The following is a 19,457-nucleotide window of genomic DNA, read 5'->3' on the forward strand; positions in this document are numbered from 1 at the left end:
GTACATGGATCATTTCTCTCTCTTCTGATCTCTTCCAGAGTACCCAGTACTATGACATGCGCTGGTCATGTGAGCACCTCATTATGGTGTGGATCAATGCTTTTGTCATGCTCACCACACATCTGCTGCCATCCAAATACTGTGATTTGCTACATAAATCAGCTGCTCACCTGGGCAAGTGGCAGAAGCTTGAACATGGGTCCTACAGCAATGCTCCACAGCACATGTAAGTAGGTTAGAGGATAAAACCATTTAACACCTTTTTACATGCTGCTGATCATGTTTATTTGCTTTGTATGTCATTCTTGTTCTTGGCTTTGAACACTTAATTTTTAGTTTTTGTCTACGTGGGTGCTTATCATCCCTCTAAACTGAACGCAGGGGACATTAACTCATTGCCACCACCATCCCCAGTCCCTCCTTAAATGCCTCCTACCTTTCAACTCCCCAGTCACTCTAGAATGTGTAATTTATTTCCCAAGCTATAATCTTGGAGTTTTCTTTCAGTCCTAACCCTTTGCCCAAATTCAAAGAGTCATGACATATTTTTAATTTTCTTTAGACGACTGTGAGATTCATCTTCTCATCTTCATTGCCACAGCTGAGTAGCTGCAAGCTAATTGTCTTATACTTAGGCAGCTGGAATTTGCTTCTCTCATCTTTTCTTTCTAATAAATGTAAATTTGTTCGAGTGATTTTCCTAGCCCACATTTTAATTAATTAATTTATTTTTGCTTTTTGGGTTTTTTGTTTGTTTTGTTGTTGTTGTTTTAGCCTGCATCTTTGTGTTTTTCTTTTCTTCCTAAACTCACTAATGAATGTTGCCCTGCTTTTCCTAAATTTAAGTGAAAACTGTCCCTAAGTGAGTTCTTTCTGAGTATTCCTCTCATTGTCTCATTGTGTCCCCCTATTAATCATTTCTCTGCATGGTCCCTGTGGTCCAGAATGACTGACTTTAGAACCCTTTTATTCACTTGCTTCTGAGCCTTTCATCATGCCTCTCTCTCAGACCTGGACCATCTTCATCTTCCTTTTATAATGTGAACATTTCACAAATTTCGTCACCTAGAAATTCTTTCCTAATTAAGTGGGACAGATTGAGGTGACATTCCCTTCCCCCTCCCCCTCAGAGTGCTCCCTTCAATTATTTGCCTTGATGTCTGATACAGATTAGCACAGGCCTTCAAGCCCGTGCCGAACTGAAAGAGATTGGGCCAGGCTGAAAAGAAACCCGACTGTGGGCAAAGGACAAATTTCAATAAAAATTGAAAATACAATCCACAGTACTAGTACTGTACATCTTCAGGCTCCTGATGGCACATGGCCATGAGGTGTATCATCACTTTAATGCTGGTAAGTGTGAGCAAGGCCGGCGGAACATTTGCTGAACTGGGAAAGCTTCAGGGTGCTAGAATTTTTTTTTTCTTTAACATATTTAAAATGCTGTCCCAGTTCTTACCCTAGGAAACTAACCTTTCCAAAATCAGGAACAGATGAATTAACTTAGATTTTTTTAAAACAAGCTTAACCTGAAGATCCCCATCCCCACCCCAACTCCATTACGTTGGTGCTGGAAAGAATGAAGCTTCTTCCATGACTTCTTTTTCCTAGAGAAACCTCTTTAAAAAAACCCCAAGAAAGTGGTAAAAAGAAAAATCTGTGTGTCGGTACCTTGTGTGTCTCTGTGTTCTTCTGTATAGCTTCTCACATATATGAAGCATTTGAAGTGTGTGATAAATGAATAGATTTTCTGTAGCTTTTTGGGATGTAATTCTGCAGTAAATGTCGTGCTAGTTTGATAATGTGTGAATTTCTCCACTACTCTTATTACCATCCACTCTCTCTTCTTCTTTGTTCCCTCTAGCATTTCCACCAATAAGCTCTGCTCACTTGGGATTGAGGTGACAGTCCACCTGCTTACACCGGATTTTCTGGCTCATAGATGCCTTCCTTACACATTTATTTCTGCTTGTTCTCCTAAGCCTCTTAAGTCCTTCGACACTGAGTTAACTTTGCAGTTTCTCTCTACTATATAGCAATGAAGTTATAATAAATCCTTTTTGACTGCTTCCAGTTTGACCATGGAATTACTGTATTTTCAGAATTCAGGCAGATGAAGCCTTGAATACTTAATCCTTTCCATAGAAATATAGCTGGCCTGGCCAGACACTGTCTTACCTGTAATTGCCAATAGGCTAACATTGCATTTCTTTCTCCCTTAGTTGGTCAGAAAATACAATATGGCCTCAAGGGGTGCTGGTGCGACACAGCAGGTGCTTATATAGAGCCATGGGGCCTTACAACGTGGCGGTGCCTTCAGACGTATCCCATGCCCGCTTTTATGCAAGTACCGCTTATTTCTTTTCAAACATAAGCTTAGGAGTAAGTGTTAGGAGGTTGCTCTGTGTGTAAGCATATAGCACAGTGTGTAGCACATACTAGGAAATTAAGACAGGGTAATTATTTTACTACTAAAATGGTCTCTGTCCTTTGGAAATATCTTCTGAAAGGCAGATTGAAGGTGAAATACCTATATCTCAACTTTAATAGCTTGACTGGTTTCTCTAGTTATATTGGAATTTGTTGAGTCTAGTATTACTTGAAACAAGTACACAATTATTTAAGACTTCCATTTTTTCATCTTACAACTTTTATTTGTAATAGTTTGGTTTAGTGGTGTCCTTATTATAATATATCTGTGTATCCTTAAGCAATATTTAATATAGTAATAATGTGATGGTTTTATTTTTTGGTATTTGTCATATATATCATCTCCTTAAAATACTTTGACTTCCCCTTTGAAACTCAGGCAAATGCCATGATCTGTGTGTGGCCTTTTACCTTCTCTTGGATTAAAAGGAAAAAAGGCTTAAAAGTTTAAAAGGAAAAAACAGTAGACACCCACTAAATCCAGCTTCTGTTCCATTTGAATTTACACCTTGGGTTATGTTCTGTTTGATCTTTCACTTTTCCAGAAATTCTGGCTCTAGGAGGCAAATGTATTTACTTATAAGAGAAAGGCCAGCTGATTAATGGGAGTGGGGAAAAGAAGGTACATGCAGGGAACTGTTTTTAGTAAAAATGTACATAGTGCAGTGCATTGCCTTTGAATGGAGATCATATTCTGAAAAAGAATTGGAGATTTTATTTATTTATTTATTTTTTAGATACTTGAATCCCTTTCTCCCTCCCATCCCTCCCTCCATCCCTCCCAGTTCCTTATGAGGGTACTTGGATTTTCTGGTTCTGTGGGTGTTTGCAACTAAGAGCCTTTTAATTAAATACTGGAAACTTGCATCAGGGCAGAATGCTTGTAAATAACATGGTAGGGGAGGGTGGGGCAAGGTGAAAGGCCTTTGAATGAGGGAAATACCATAATCTCCTAGACTCCTGTGGGATTGCCTTAAGATGAAGGAGTGGACTTAGGTTACGACTACATAAGCATTTGGTTTCTACACAGAATACTTAATTCAGCCAGCTGAGTTCCACAGGCCATTAAGGACATCCGTTGGCTCTTGCAGTCCCCTGGAAACCTACAGTAACTAGATAGTTTATTAAAATTTTCTGCTTGAAATGTAAGTGTTTTCCTTGCTAGTGTTGGACAGCTGAAGAATCAGGTGGAATCCATAGAAGAAAGATTAAGGAAATTAACTTACTACTGATTTTGCGTGACCAAAGTAAATCAGTGCTTCTCAAAGTGGTGGTTGGGTCACTTAGAGTCAGAATCTCTGAAGGATCCTAGGAATTTGCAGCATTTGCATATTTGGAAATGATTCTTAGGCACCCTGTTTAAGAACACTCACTTAAAATGTGCCTATTACCTGTAGCTCTGGCTGTCCTCACATTTTTACTCATTCAGTTTATAGCTTACCTGCACATTTAATTGTAATTGTTATAATTGCCACAGAATCTGAAATTGCCTAATTTTTTTTTTAGAATGTTAATTCTGAGCCAATTTTATACATGATATTACTGGAGATCATGTAATAAAACCCAGGTTAAACATGTTCTTCCTTCCGCAGAAGGATCCTGAGAACCCAAGTTACCTTTCAGAGCTGTCATGATGATTTGGTTTTATTCTCAGATTCGAGTCCTGAGGTCTAAATTATTCTTTTAGATCTGATATACTACCATTACCACAGTTTGCAATCTTTGACCTCTATCTTCCTGTTCATAATACATTTTTATTAGTCAACCAGGATTTAGCCTCTTAGACTGAAGAATTTGGTGGGAATGAAAACAGTGAGGTCTGTTTTTAGCCAAACTCTAATTCTGACTAATTTTTCCTTCCTTCCTCATTGTTCTGTCTTTGTTCACCCTACTTTTCAATATCCAGAAAAACTGAACAAAATAAAAGAGACAGCATGGTGGGTAACAGTTTAAGAAAAAAATTAAGAAATTATTGATATTTCAACTTATATTACCACTGCCCCCTGCAGACTTGTCTAATGTAGGTGTTTATATCTTAGACCAGCCCACAAACTAACAATGATTTTTGTATTTTTAAGCGGTTACATTTTAAGTGGTTATGAGTTACCTATATATAATATCCTCAATTTTTGTCTCTTGACTTGAGAGTCTAAAATATTTCCCATTTGGTCCTTTATCCAGCTCCTGTCTTAAGATAAATAAATTTACTTCTGGTTATCTCAAATAAAATATATACCTAAGATAAAATCTAGGAAAAATTTTTGAGGCAGAGTTCTTTTGGATATAATCCCTTTTCATGTCTCAGGGGCGTTGAAATAAAATGTATTTCATTATTCCTTGAGCAAAAAAGAAAGGGTTTGGGTCTCTATAGCAAGAAATAGCCTGATTGATATTCAATAAGCAGATCTGCTTGTTGGTGCACATAGGAGCCTGTAAATATGAAATGATTTTAGAAGAAAAATGTGAGAATAACTGCAGTCTTTTCTATGAAATAACATTTTGCTTTTTAACTTCCTTACAGTTCCTGTTTCATCGTCCATTAAGGCTGTTAAATCTGCTTATCCTTATTGAGGGCAGTGTTGTCTTCTACCAGCTCTATTCCTTGCTGCGGTCGGAGAAGTGGAACCATACACTTTCCATGGCTCTCATCCTCTTCTGCAACTACTATGTTTTATTTAAGCTCCTCCGGGACAGAATAGTATTAGGCAGGGCATACTCCTATCCACTCAATAATTATGAACTCAAGGCAAACTAAGCTGCCTCTCAACAATGAGGGAGAACTCAGATAAAAATATTTTCATACGTTCTATTTTTTTCTTGCGATTTTTATAAATATTTAAGATATTTTATATTTTGTATACTATTATGTTTTGAAAGGTGGGAAGGGCAAGGGACATTAAATGTATCCATAAACAAGATGATGTGATCTTTCATGTGTTAGTATATTTGAATAATATACAGAGGAGAGGTGTGCCTCTCCAGTAAAGAGATTGATTTGTTTGTATGGCTCTGGAATAACTCATTCACTTATGAACACATCTCATATATCACTTGACACAGTACCTTTTGTGTGTCTGCTTTCCTTCCAGTCTTTCTCATTATCTTTAGTCCTTAGCTGGCCTTATTGCTGCAGAAAGAGATCAGTGGAGTTGCCTGACAGCACTCATTGTCTTTTTTTTTTGACTGGCAGATAGTATTGGAATGCATGGGGCAAAAGTGGGTTTTCGTCCTGGTGGGGTTCTCTTTGCTGCTGCCTACTGGGAGGAAGCATTTCTAAGGTGGGAACTCAGCGTTCTATCTGCCGTATGACATTTAAATATACTTTGGTGTAAGCTCTTACCCTGAAACAGAATATTGTTCTCATTTTCCCTGTTCTTTCACTTCTTTTGCTTGTAATTTTCCTTTTATTGTTAGCTGTTTTGAAAGAATACTTTTTAGGACAGAATAGAGTGCCCAAACTTATGAAGGAGCTGGTGTGTGATTAGATCAGTGGGAGAAGATGAGCACAGATCCCCTGGGCTAGGGTCTGGGCAGGTTGAAGACACCAAGTAACTGGAGGAATGGATGCAGTCTAGCAGCAACCCTCCTACAGTGGCATGTTTAGAGTTACAAGCAGAAGTGAAATATGAGAATTTACTTTTTTGTCCTCAGGTAGTTTGATCTGTGTGTGTTTTTAATTTTGTACTCCAGAACCTTCATGTCTCTTTCAGTCCATTTTCTTGAGAGATGATATACTTAGTCAGTTCATGTCACTAGTCATCTAAATTTCTGAGGCCTTGTCTTGAGAGCCTGAAATACATTCTCATGTGTTTTCTGTGCTCACTTTGGCTTTTTTACACTGAAACACAATATGGCTTATGAAGTAAAAAAAAAAAAAATCACGTAATTCATAAACTGGCTCTGAAAACAGTTCTTGCAGAAGGGTTCCCAACAGGTTTTCAGCAAAGGCAGCATTGTGAGGAGTAGGTGTGTGTACAGCTACCCAAGGTGACTGCTATGTGTAACCATTGTTTCCTTAAATATTTTGATGGATACACTTTTTTTGTTTTTAAGTTACATTATTTGGCAGTCAATCTGAGTGTATTCGGTCATTCAACAAATACGTGTTGACCACCAGGCACTATTTTATGCACTGGGGATATAGCAGTGAGTGAGAAAAGCAAAGGCCCTACCTCACAGAGCTTACCATGCGGGGGTCGGGGGGTGGGGTGCAAAATATGCTGTAAACAAACATATATAATTTAATGTCTCCTGATAGTAGCAATAGGTGTGGTAAAGCAAAAATTAAAAACAGAGCAAGGAAATAGAAAGTGCTAGGAATGGCATTGCTAGAAGGCATCTTTTTTTTTTTAAATAAATTTATTTATTTATTTATTTATTTTTGGCTGCACTGGGTCTTCGTTGCTGCGCCCGGGTTTTCTCTAGTTGCGGCGAGCGGGGGCTACTCTTCGCTGCGGTGCGTGAGCTTCTCACTGCGGTGGCTTCTCTTGTTGCGGAGCACGGGCTCTAGGCGCATGGGCTTCAGTAGTTGTGGCTCACGGGCTTCAGTAGTTGTGGCTCACGGGCTTAGTTGCTCCGTGGCATGTGGAATCTTCCCAGACCAGGGCTCGAACCCATGTCCCCTGCATTGGCAGGAGGATTCTTAACCACTGTGCCACCAGGGAAGTCCCTAGAAGGCATCTTCGAGGAGATGATTTTTGAGCAAAGATCAGATGAAGCAAGACAGAGGAGAATTCCATGTTACAGTAACAGCAAAGTGAGTGCCCTCAGGTGGGAATAATTTTGGTACATTGGAAAAATAACAAGATAACCAGTGTGTTGGTTGTTTTCGTAAAGTGGTTCAGCCTAAATATGGTGGTTCTTGAGTGGGGGAAGGTGGGAAAGCTGCCATCTCAATATTCTTTCCTTAGGGTCTTGAAGATATGCTTCTTTTGACTAATATTTTAGTGAGATTACTTGACAGCTAAGAGCAAAATGGGTGGCCTGGGCATAAAGATGTCTCATCACGATGGCCCCAGATTGGTTCTGTCATTGAAAAGTAGCCCAGATAACTGGGCTAATAATAGACTAGTCTGTTATTAGAGATAATAGACTAGTCTTGAAAGCTGACATGATTCCCCCTTCTGGTTTGACCTGTCTTGGCCATATTCTAAAGAAGTAGCACAGGAGGACCAGATGCCAACCTGGCCAAACAAATGAGTGAATATAATAAGTAAAAATTAATTTTGACTAAAGGAATTGCAAAATGCCCCCCTTCTCCTTCCAGATATGACAGCATCAGGGAGATAAAACCCTTCATTTCATCATGCTTCTACCCATTTTAGCTGACATTTGTAGGTGCCACATTCAGATGGGGGAGAGAAGAATTACTAGTTACCTGTGTATCCTATTACTTAGGGATCATGTGATATAAGGGACACCATCTTTGTTTAGTGATGGGGGGAGACGCATGCCCGTTAAAGAATGGCCTTTTTTTGTAATTGTTCAATATTGGGAAATGGTGTGTGGAAAAAATGGTATAGCAAAAGATCAGTTAGGTGAAGTTGGGATACTGGAAAAGGAAAGAAGATGCTTGACCAGTTGTCTGGGTGGCTTAAGGTGAGTAAATGTATCAGAGTAGAGGAGGGTAGTGCACAGGCATTATTAGCATGATGGAAACGTTCCTCAATATCCTGTTTACTGTGATTCCATGTTTTATTCCCTAAGCTGCTGTCCCTCCCCTCCCTGTCAATTACCTCCACACCACCCCTCTCATTTCTATTTACTGAGCAATTACTATGTGCTAGACACTGCTGAGTGCCAGAGATACTCATGTTCAGAGCACATTTACTAGAAGGCAAAAAAGTAAATCAATAATTGTAACACGAATGTGCTCAGTCAAGGAAGTATATGCAAGAGACAGAATTAATGAAGAAAAATGATCACCTTTGCTGGGAAGCTGCAGTGTCAGGGAATGCCTCACTGCGTCAGTAACACACATGATGCATTTTGAAGCAGCACCAGTTTACCACAGAGATGAGAGAGGGAGGGAGGGCTCATGCAGTGTGAACAGAATAGGCAAAAACTCGCATAGATTTGCACTAAGTTTTTAACTAATAGTTCAATAATGCTAAAGAGCTAGGCAAGGAATAGATTACAGAGGGACTCGAGTTCCACATTAAGTGGTTTAGATTTTTATTATCTTGTAGGTCACAGATTGTCAAAGGAGTGATCCATGGGCACTGCATCAGATCTACTAAGTGAGAATCTTGAGGGTGAAGCCCAGTAAAATATACTTTTCACAAGCACTTCAGGTAATTCTTAAGTGGACAGAAGGCTGGGGCCTTTTGTAGACAGAAGCTATCTAATGAGAGATTTTAAGCCGAGGACTTACGATGACCCAAAGAGTTCTCAGGTCAAGGGTTCTGGAAGTGTAATTTTTGGACCAGCAGCATCGGCATCACCTAACTGGGAACTTGCTAGAAATGGGAATTTTCAAGCCCTAACCCAGACCTAACAGTCAGAAACTCTGGATGAATACAGAGGTCTGTTTGAACACACTCTCCAGGGGATTTTGATGAGAACCACTATCCTGTATTAGATAACTTTGGCAGCAATATGTAGGATAGGTTTGGAGAATGGGGCGATGTGAGACTTAAAGCAGCGAGACCAGTTAGCCAACTATTTAAAAAGTCCATGTAAGAGAAAATGGGAAAAGTGGGGGTGGGGTGTCACCACTGTGTGATAGAAAAAGCCACGGACATGAATAAGATAATGTAGGGGAAGTATGTACAGTGAAAAAGGAAGGACAGAATTCTGATGAATAACAACATTTAAGGGCAGAGGAAGAGGAAGCTTTCAAGTGAACAAGACTAAGGAAATGGAAGTCCAAGAGATGAGGTGAATTAGAGTTTCAAGAAAGGAATGATTACAGTATCAAATATAAAAGGTAAGTCAAGAGACTAAGAATTGACTGTTGGATTTGATTGTGAGACCACTGGTAACTTTAGCAAGAGAAGTTTAATGAAGCAGTGAGGGTGGAGCTCAGGTTGCAGCTGGTTCAGAGTAGTGAATTGGGAAGAAGGAGCCGTTTGGAAGAGGAATAGCACTTCTCCTGAGTTAGAAAGTTTAGGGACATACATATGAATAAGGGAAGTGGCAATGTATCTGATAGCATAAACTTGTGAAGTAAGAAGCAATTATGTTTTCGAAGGAGTGGTCCATCTGGGAGGGGGAATAGCCTTTGTGAATTTTGGGAATGAGGCCACTGCTGAGGTGGTAAGCCATAAATTTACAAAGGCTTTCATCATGGTGTTATGATTTTCTGTAGTCTAACTCAATAGACACAGTAAAAGGGTAGTAAGATGGGTGGTAAGAGTCCTGGTCCTGGTTTGTAGGTTTGCCAAGCAGGTATAGCTGAAGGACTAGTGGCCAAGGGAGTTATGAGAACAGCTGAGCTGATGCACCTTGGGGTCTGGAAAGGCTAGGGAAGAAGAATGAAGTCTGGTGGGGGTGCTGGCCATCAGAAAGAGCAGGGCTGGGTCAGGCATTGGTGATCTTGAGCAAGTAGAAGGAATAAAGGAGCAAAGATAGGAGTTCTGAGAAGAATATTGGGAGTTCAGGATCATAGAGTTCTGGGTTATGAAACAGCCTGATGTGTAACCCTGGAAGCAAATGGTCAAAATTCAGTAGAGGCAAAAGCTGTAAGCAATTGTGGCAAGGGTGCAGGATGACTTTTCCTCAGGAACGTTGAAGTCATCCAGGATGACGATGGGACGGGAGGTAGAGAGGAAACAGGGAGCCTGGTGCCAAAGACTGGGAAATCTGGCACATGGACTACATCATGGCCACAAAGAACAGAAAAGGTAAAATAGCTGGATGCCATAAATTTCAGTCATGAGATTTTTGCATGAGATGGGAAGAAATGGTGCATAAGCAGGAGTGGGAAACTGGATAAAATTTCTGGGCTTTTTGTAGTCTGTGTAATGTGGGAGAAATGGGCAGGGAAAGAAGTGTCCTCAGGTGAGTGTCAAGTTTTACTGAAGTCTAAGGAGTGGAGACAACGTTCAGTGAAGAGATGCAAGGAGAGGAGGGCTCTAGAGGAACTGGAGGAAAGATTAGGAGTGAGGGGAACTGTGTGTTTTCAGTTTGGCAGGGGGGAAGGGTGGTAGGCTCACTCAGAGAAACAGGAGTGGGGATCTGGGAGGATATAGGATAAAGGGCATTTATGGCAGCGGTGAAGGACCAAGAGCAGGCCTGAGTGGTGTAAAGTTCTAAATAGAATATTGCTGAAATGCTGGAATTTTAATACCCTTGGCAACAATATTTTTCACTGCAAATATCACCAAGTTGTGAGGCTAGGCTGTATGATTGTTTTTTTAAGGGCCTGTCATTTCAACTCACTGAGTGCCTCTCCCCTCCCCCAACCCCCTTCTGTGATAATATATGCCAGGATAGCAAACTTTTGCTTTTTTTCCCTCAGAGCACCATTAATAAAAATAACTGAAAAAAAATAGTCCTCCCTGACTAATTCAAGAAATAGAAAAATTGAGTTCACATCTTTGCAGGTAGACCCACATAACTCCTTAAGCTGTGGAGTTTTGAGAAGTAATAGCTTTTTTTCCTTCTCATTTTTCATGACAACATCCATTGATTTATACTGGGTATCTTGGGTGACATGTATGATTGCAACAGTAAGTGAAGTTGCAAATATTTGACAATTATTAAGATGTAAAATAACAAAGCAAGAAAATTTTACTGAAGCAAACGATCAGGACTTTTGCTGTGAGGAGACCAAACCTTGAAGTAATAAAAAATGACATCAAACAGAACAAAGTAGAACAATGAGCCTGAATGCATAAAGTCCACTTTTCCTATTATTATTATTATTATTATTTTTTTTTTTTTTTTATAAATGCCAGTCGAACTTTTATAGCTACTTTATTTATTTATTTATTTATTTATTTATTTTTTTGGCTCTGTTGGGTCTTCGGTTCGTGCGAGGGCTTTCTCTGGTTACGGCAAGTGGGGGCCACTCTTCATCGCGGTGCGGGGACCGCTCTTCATCGCGGTGCGCGGGCCTTTCACTATCGCGGCCCCTCCCGTTGCGGGGCACAGGCTCCAGACGCGCAGGCTCAGTAGTTGTGGCTCACGGGCCCAGCTGCTCCGTGGCATGTGGGATCTTCCCAGACCAGGGCTCGAACCCGTGTCCCCTGCATTAGCAGGCAGATTCTCAACCACTGCGCCACCAGGGAAGCCCCACTTTTCCTATTATTGATTTTGCTGATCCCATGTCCTCTAGTTCATAGTGGCATCAGGAGCATTATGTTTTATATCATTTATTAGAGTACATTTTTAAAGCATAACAATCTTTTAATTACACTTAAATGTCTCTAAGGATAGGTTTAATATTTATGCTTTTTTAATCAATAGAAAAACATTTTGATTATATCTTTGGAAACATATTTGTCAAGCTCAACAAACAGCTGAAATCATGTGGCTTTCTAATAGACTCCTTTGAGAAAGTGCTTTACCTTACAGAATTATAAGCCAGGAAGTACTATGGCATTAAGTTAATGCAAAGCATTGTGATTCATCCAGTAAAACACATGGCTCTGTATTTCATAGGTTTCTTATATGTAACTACATCCTCCTTCATCCTCATAGAAGTGATCCCTGCATTGCTCATGAACTTCAACGCTACTAAATGATCTACTGTGTGCCAGTTGATCAGTGGTGGCCCCAATTTTATACTATCTGGACTTACCCTGATCTTAGGCAATCACCCTTCTACCATCTCCCATTCCTCTCCATGCTTGGAAAGGTGCTTGCTCCCTCTTCTGGTCTAACTTTGCTAAGAAAGGTGTTGACGAAGGAGGACACATGCTTTGTCATTCCACATTTTGAACTGACCTTCCTGCTGGAAATGCCTGAAATCATACTCCTGGCAACATTTAACCCCAAGATTCATGTTGTCATCAGATAGGACAGGCCATGGTAGAATGTGGTCCTAATCAATCCTGGTGGGAATTGGACCTACCCTGAACCTCTCCCATTCCAATCCCAGACAAATGAATCTTAGGTTTCCCAGTAGCTCTTCAGGCAGAACACAAGGCCTGTGTAGACAATCGACTGACCCACCCAACTTTAGGCAAATGTGATTATCATGTGCTAAACATTAGACATGAAACTAACAATTTATCTTGGACCTATGACTTCATCATCAACAGGAGTTAACCCATTTTGTGATGATGGAAGTGTCTAAAACCCCCTCTCAAGGAGTATGGAACCCTGATGTTACCTGGCTCATTTGCCGAGATCCAACAAGACTTCACAGCCAAACTAATTGAGACCATGCAAAACCTCAGAACTATTTATTCTTAGTTACCACTCTCTAAGTTTTTAAGTGATCAAAGCAAAATTCTCAACACCTGAATGTCTTCCTAGTACCTTCTACTGGATTTGTAATTGTGTTTAATTTGATTAAAGTCAGTAGGTAACTTGAACACTATTAGCAATCATATTAAAAGATGCTAAGTTGCTACCTGTTTTCCCCTGCTGCTTTCATTTGGTAACTTAATGGTTCTAGATCTTGCTCCTGGTTGCTTATAGGCTGTTTCATTTGCTACCATCCCTCTTCCCTTTTTCATTAGATTCTTCAAGAATTTCAGAGTTCTGAGGTACCCAGTGCAATATTACTAAGCTCTTCATAAATATTGTCTGTTGAGGATGATGATATTTACATTTTAAATCTCCCCAGAATTCAGAATTTTGCCTTGGCCAATATTTTGAATTTTAGGGCTTAGATTAGGCTAACAGTGTCTTAATGGGGTTTTTGATCAGGCCCCTTCATATTCCATTTGAAGCAGAGAATAAAAACTAAATTCCCTTTACCTGCTACATTTTGGCAAAAAAGAAAAAAAAAAAAGGTTGGCCTGGGAGGACCGTTTTGCCAGTAAATATAGGTTATTATCTTCTTAGGCAACCATTAACACTGAAAGAAACATTAGAATATGCATGCATTTCACTTTAAATTCAGCCACCCCCATTTTGATGACTCATAGTTGATTTGAAGGTGCCTTTTGAGAATTTGTTTCTGTAGCCCTTTCTAGGGCACCATGTAGATCCTCCTGTAAATAGCAGCACCTCTTCTCTCCTTCCCCTAGATGGAAGCAGGCAGTCTGATTTCCATCCAGCCATTCTCAGGGGCTTCATTTTTCAGTCCCAAGTGGATGACCAAATAGGTAATCTCAGGAGATTTGGGGGGAAAGATTTCAAGGGGAAAATGTAATGAGTTTTCCTTGTCATGGAATGGAATTTCATCAGTGCCGGGCTGGCCCCAGCTCCCAGGAAGTTTATGATTGTGGAGAGGTCCATACTTTAGCAGCAGGACACTGACCAAGAAGGTGAGTCAGCTTCCAGGGCCTTCTGGCTGGGAAAGCTCAGAGTAGGGAATATCTCCAGACAGTTGTCACACACACAGTGTGTGTGTGATGACATGTGGATGACATCCACACACTCACACTTCTGAAGATGATGCTACAAATGAAAGATGTCAGAGTCTAAGGAACATGGCAGCCATTTAATCTACATAGGTGCCTCGAGTTGAACTCACTTGTTAATATGTAAATGGTGGCTTTTTAGTTCTATCCTCAAATAAAAATATATCCTCTAAGTGTTACAAAAATTTTAAATAATCATAAAATAGTTTAAATATTTCATTACTTGGCTCAGAGTTCTGATGGTGAAGCAAAGTGCAGTTCCCTCCCTCTCTCACATCCTAACTGGAACATGGTCTTTGTCAAAATGTAGACACCACAGTGTACTGATATTGACATAAAGCCTGTCTGCCACATTTTCTGATAAGGCAGAAATGTACTTTTCAAATCTCCTGAACACGGCTTTCCTCATCTGGCACCACTATATTCCTTTACCTTTCTTGCCTAGGGGAAAAATGCTATACCTTAGGACTTTTCTTATGGGTTTACATCTCCTTGGCTGTTGGTCCAATGTCTTGCTCACCCAATGCAAAAACCACTGACCAAAGGCCTATTAACTGCTCCCCTTGCGCACTCAGTGCCCTCTGAGAGCAGAACTCGTCAGCTGGCTTGCCATTTATCTCTGTCACAGACACTGGCTTAAAAGGTATAGGACAAGATTTCAAAACTCTCTGTAAGGCTTAGGGAAGAAGGGAGAGAGGGATATGTATCTGTTGCAGGACATCAGCTTCCAATTTCTCACTGCAGTAGGTAACCAGTTCAGCCCCTACCCAGCCCATTGCCAGCCTTGGTTGTGAGGTCTGCCCAGAGGTACTGCTAGCTCTTAGAGAAATGTCTGCAGTGATTGAGCTTCTGGACAGAGTTCAGCCAGCCTTGAACCTGAGAAGAGGTGCATAAAGCTAAAAATAGGTCCTATCTTTCTTTGTTTCTCAAACAAGGTAGTTGTCTTAGAAGGTTTGAAAGTGTTGATACCCTGATGGGTTTTGCATTGAGAAGGGCTCCTGTGAAGCCCTTTTTGTAAGAGCACCAAAAATCTGCCAGCAGGTTATGTTAATTCTCCTTCCTCTCTCCAGCAGAAAAGGAAAGAACCATTTGAAGTTCTAAATAACTGAAGTAAAATCAGATTGGTTTATTGCTTCTGCTTGCATATAGACAGGAGAAGAGCAAATTTGAGTGCCTGGGGTGGGTGCTGGATGAGGGGGATTATGGAAGGGGGAGGGGTGCCTCAAATCTGCTCTTGACCAATGGAGGGGGAGGGAGGAAGGAAGGCACCCACTGGCTAAAATGAAATACATTTTCAAGAAGGGCAGCTCTCACCAAGTGGGAGTGATGGCCACCCTGCAAGCGTTCTTCCCGCTCCTCCTAGGGCTCCCCCCTTATCCTCTCCGGTACTCTGGTCCCAGCCTAGCATGGAAGGAGAGTGAAACTGAGCTAGAGGTGTTTTCTGCGAAAGTCCCACCGATTTAAACACTTAACGTTTGGAGTGTAGTTCTGCCTACGTGTGAGGCTTTTCTCTATGACGACAATCTGTTCGTGGACTCTGATATTGGAAGGAGAGCAGATCACTATCTCATACTAAATGAAGATTTAGCACATTTCATTGAGGTAACCCTCAGCTCAGCCCCCACCCTGCCCGACTACTGGATTTATAAATCACAGGGCAGGATCATGGCAGCTGGAGTCCCAAATTAATAAAAAGCCAGAGCCAGAAAGTCTTCTTGGATTGTGCCAGTCTCAGAGTTTGCTCTTGAGTATAGATTCTGATTTTCTATGCTGGTATATGGAGCCATCTGGGATAGATCTGCAGGGATTCCAGGGAAAGCATGGCTATATTCACCCACTTGGATGTCTAAGTGTACATTAGTTTGCATTTCCAAACCTGCTTCTACTCTGGATAGTACACTTTTACAAAGCTTATCAGAAAACTGGTCTAAAGGAACACATGCTTTAAAGAGCATTAAAAAGCATGAAGTAAATAGGAGGCCCTCAAACCTCAATAGCAACATTTTCCAACACAGGCAAAGGATTTCTCTTTCTTTCAAAAGACATTATCACATCCAGCTCTCAACAGTACTAGATAATAGCAATGGGGGAGTGATGCAACTTATAAGCCCCAAATATCACTGGAGGCCAGCATTTCATCCTTTTCCCTAACCTGACTTTTCCCTGCCTGCTCAAATAGGCTTATTTAAATGTCATCTCTTGGTCCTTCCCTTGACCTCTCTTCTGGCAAATGGCCTAATTAATAAATGGTCAAAAGGCTGAAGAAAGAGAAGAGGCCAAAATGAGCCCAAACTTGGATAACCTCTGCCTGGAATAAAGGCAAGTTGCCTCTGTAATAACTTCCAGATGAATCATGACATTTTCTCAGACACCATCAGGTGAACTGATGTCATTCTATTTGCCTCCCACTTCTGCCATCCAGAATCACTGATCTCCGCTGGGGCTGGTAAAAACAGCTTGTTGAGGTCTCCAGTCTCTGGCCATTCTTAGGGATGGTCATTTTATTCCTAAGTGTAACCCCTTCTGGTGTGACCCATGTGTTTTCTGCCAACTCCCCACAAAGAAGGCCAGGGGAAATTGTCTGGGTGGGACTTCTGATAGGGGACAGCAGGACCTTGGAATCTGTCACTGTAGATGGGGGGGGGGGGTGGTCCATAATGGGGAAAGGAGGACTGAATAAGATTAGGCTCTGAGGTCTTCCTGGTCTTGACCTGTGGAAAGGCTTAGAACCCCCTGATGGTCGCTCTATTTTTGAAGAAAGAAGGTTGTCCCCAGATGGCTCTGTCTCTGATGTGCGCTTTCTACATTGCACTACTGCATCTTGAGTGGAGAGCAGGTTAACTAAACCTGGTTCTGGAGAAAGGGTGGATCCCTCGCACATGCGAGATGCAGTGGCATCCACTGGCAAGGACTCAGTGGCTCCTGTATCTTGCTTTGGTTTCTCTTCCTTCGGGCTTTCCAAGGAGGAGAGAGAATCATCTTTGGCAAGTTTCTGAGAGGTCCCACCAGTTGAGCCGGGTTCCTCTTGGCTCCTCTCCAGGGGCTGAGCCCCACTCTCCTCTGAGCTCTGAGAGGGCAGGGGCTGTGGGATCTGGGTGTACTGAATCTTGGGTGGGATGACTGGGACTGCCCTGGCCTGGCACATTTTGACCATGAAGGAGGTTCTCACAGCTGACACACTCACAGGAGCTGAGTTACGGCGGCCCGTCAGGGCATGAGCAACAATGTCCAGGTCCTGAGAGTCCTGGGAGTAAACCCTCCAGGGGTCTACTTTACAGTGAGATGAGGTCATCCATGTGATCTTTGGGTCTCCTGGCTCAGAGAGCTGCATTCCAGGTGAACCAAATGAGGCCACATTCTCAAACCGGAAGAGGTCAGTGATGGGAATGGCAGAGTCCAAGTTGAGAGAAGAAGGCCTATTTTTCCCCTTTGGGGGCCCACATTCAGTGCTCTTCAGCTGTAACTTTGGGGGATGCTCTCCAGGTGAGGTGCTGTGCTGCACACCCGGTGAATCCTCCTTGCTGTTTTCTGGCCCAGGATCACTACCTTGCTCAATTTGAGGGTTGTGTGGCCCCAGGTGTGTCCCCAGTTCCTTTCCCTCTGCTAGGCTGACAGGGCTGGATTCTGCTGACGTGGGCTGCAAACCACCTGGTCCCTTCTGGTTGTGAGGAAACTCTGTCCTTTTCAGGCCAGAGAACTCTTGAAAGGACCTCATGGCTTTCTCATCCCATCCAGTAATCTCGCTCCTGGGTGCCAAGGGCTGCAGAGGGTTGGAATTCCTCTCTGCTTCAAGATTAGCGCAGCTGCTGAAGGAGGAACCCTCAAGAGTCCACTGGCTCTTAACCATGGTTTTGCCATCTAGAGAATGGCTCTGGCGAAGGCTGGGCCTGTGGGAAAGCCTCTTCTCCAATCGGTGGCCCTGGGGGCCCTGCATCTGGGCCTCTTGTACATCTTTAAGGGTGGGTGAGTGCAGGGGACTTGTCACCCACTGGGGCTCCTCCCAGGGCTCCACCATCTCCAGGCCATGCTGGGCAATGTCTGTCACAGTGTCATCTTCATCACAGTCTGAGGGCTCCTGTACTAAGTGGGCTACATCCTCCTCTCCTTGTGGGGGAATCTCAACCTCCCTGGTTGGGCTTGGAAAGCTAGAGCCTTTGCCCTCAGAAGCAGCATTCTTTGAATTTTGCTTTTCACTTTGTTCTGAAGAGGCCTCCTCTCCCTGATGAAGACTGGGGATCCCAGGGCTGCCTTTGGACTTCAGCTGATCTACATATGGATTTGTTCTCAAATTCCCAGATGAGTCTTCTCTCTCAGGGCCACCCTTCAATAGCTGGACTGGAGGCGCCTCCTCCAAAGGAGTTGGAGGAGGAGGAGGATCAGGCAGGAGCAGAGGAGACAGATTCCCTGGGCCCCCCACCTCCACTGTTGCTTGTGGAGAAGACTTCTCAAATGGAACCATTTCCAGAGGAGTCAGGCTGGCGGGGTCTGGGCGCTGGCCCTTTTCAGGCTCGGATCTATGGAGGATGCTGGTTGTCTCCGACTTTTCTCTATTGGCTGCTGCGGAAGTGCCCTGTGTGCTCTGATTGGTTGGATCCTTAGTCCACTCCTCCAGAGGGGCGGAAACTGGAGCTGGGGCGGAGCCACAAGGCAGGCTCCCAGGAGGCTCCGGGGAAGCAAAAGGCCCTGGACTAGACTCAAGAATAGGCGGAGTCGCGCCGATCTGTAGAGCAGGTGGTGGCAAGGAGGACAGTTCCTCCTCAGATTCAATAATTTTCAGCTCTTGTTGAATCTCAGGCCAGATCAGGGCGTTGGCCAGATCATCTTCATCCTGAAAAACATCAAGAAACTGATTACTTAGAACCAAAGACCCTCTCGGCGCGGACATCCGCGCTGTTTCCCAGGGAGAGTGTAGGGACTGGAGCAGTGCCTGGCGGCGCTAACCTCAGTACACAAAGGATACAGCGTTAGTGATAACTGTGGATGTTTATTCATGCTTACCGTGTGCCATGACATCATTAACTGTATTTTCTTAATTTACCCAAGAACCGTAAAAGATAAATACTACTGTAATTACTCCCATTTTAGAGATGAGGAGACCTGTGTTCAAATAGATTAAACATTTTACGGAAGCCACACAGCAGCAGACCAAGATTGAATTCCAGCTCAGTCTGCCCCAGAACATAAGCACTTAATCCCTGTGCACTGTTGCCTAATAAAACAAACCAACCCCTGATCTCATATAACCTCAGGTTGACCCGATGGCTCACAAGAATGAGAGTCTCCCAGTGGAATGAAATGTTAACTCTTGTCCTGACACCTGCTTTCCAAATAAATAAAGATAGCTTTCCCCTCTTATTACCAAAGAAATACATATTCCACATGGAAAAAAAGATTGGATACATATTAAAAGAAAGAAGGATGAAAAAGAGCAAAATGATATCTTCCTACTGCCCACAGATAACCGCTGTTAACTGTGATGGGTGCCTCCTGCTCCGTCTTATTTGTTGTCCTTGTCTCCCCTCAAGCCCAGCTTCTCTTTGCCCTCCT

At 42.4% G+C, this 19,457-nt stretch overlaps 2 protein-coding genes across 4 annotated transcripts in view; one reads left to right on the forward strand and one right to left on the reverse strand.

Annotated features, from left to right (window-relative positions):
* TMEM39A (transmembrane protein 39A) overlaps positions 1-5,430 on the forward strand; it is a 29,624-nt gene extending 24,194 nt beyond the window's left edge. Inside the window, exons 7-9 of one of the 2 annotated variants that reach the window (XR_009008205.1) lie at positions 39-226; positions 1,170-1,353; positions 2,223-2,343. Coding sequence is in view for 1 of the 2 variants with exons in the window: in XM_007181891.2 (XP_007181953.2) it covers positions 39-226; positions 2,223-2,343; positions 4,952-5,185 (543 nt within the window). In the remaining variant the exon portion in view is untranslated. Of the gene's footprint in view, positions 1-38; positions 227-1,169; positions 1,354-2,222; positions 2,344-4,951 lie in introns of those variants that run through there. The other variant, XM_007181891.2, reaches the window with a different exon arrangement.
* A 9,586-nt stretch (positions 5,431-15,016) lies between these two features.
* ARHGAP31 (Rho GTPase activating protein 31) overlaps positions 15,017-19,457 on the reverse strand; it is a 113,993-nt gene continuing 109,552 nt past the window's right edge. For both annotated transcript variants that reach the window (XM_057545278.1, XM_057545279.1), the window contains exon 12: positions 15,017-18,738. In XM_057545278.1, the coding sequence (XP_057401261.1) occupies positions 16,300-18,738 (2,439 nt within the window). In that variant the 3' untranslated portion in view covers positions 15,017-16,299. The remainder of the gene's footprint in view (positions 18,739-19,457) is intronic.

Source organism: Balaenoptera acutorostrata, chromosome 4 (assembly GCF_949987535.1).
Source record: "Balaenoptera acutorostrata chromosome 4, mBalAcu1.1, whole genome shotgun sequence".
Taxonomy (NCBI): domain Eukaryota; kingdom Metazoa; phylum Chordata; class Mammalia; order Artiodactyla; family Balaenopteridae; genus Balaenoptera; species Balaenoptera acutorostrata.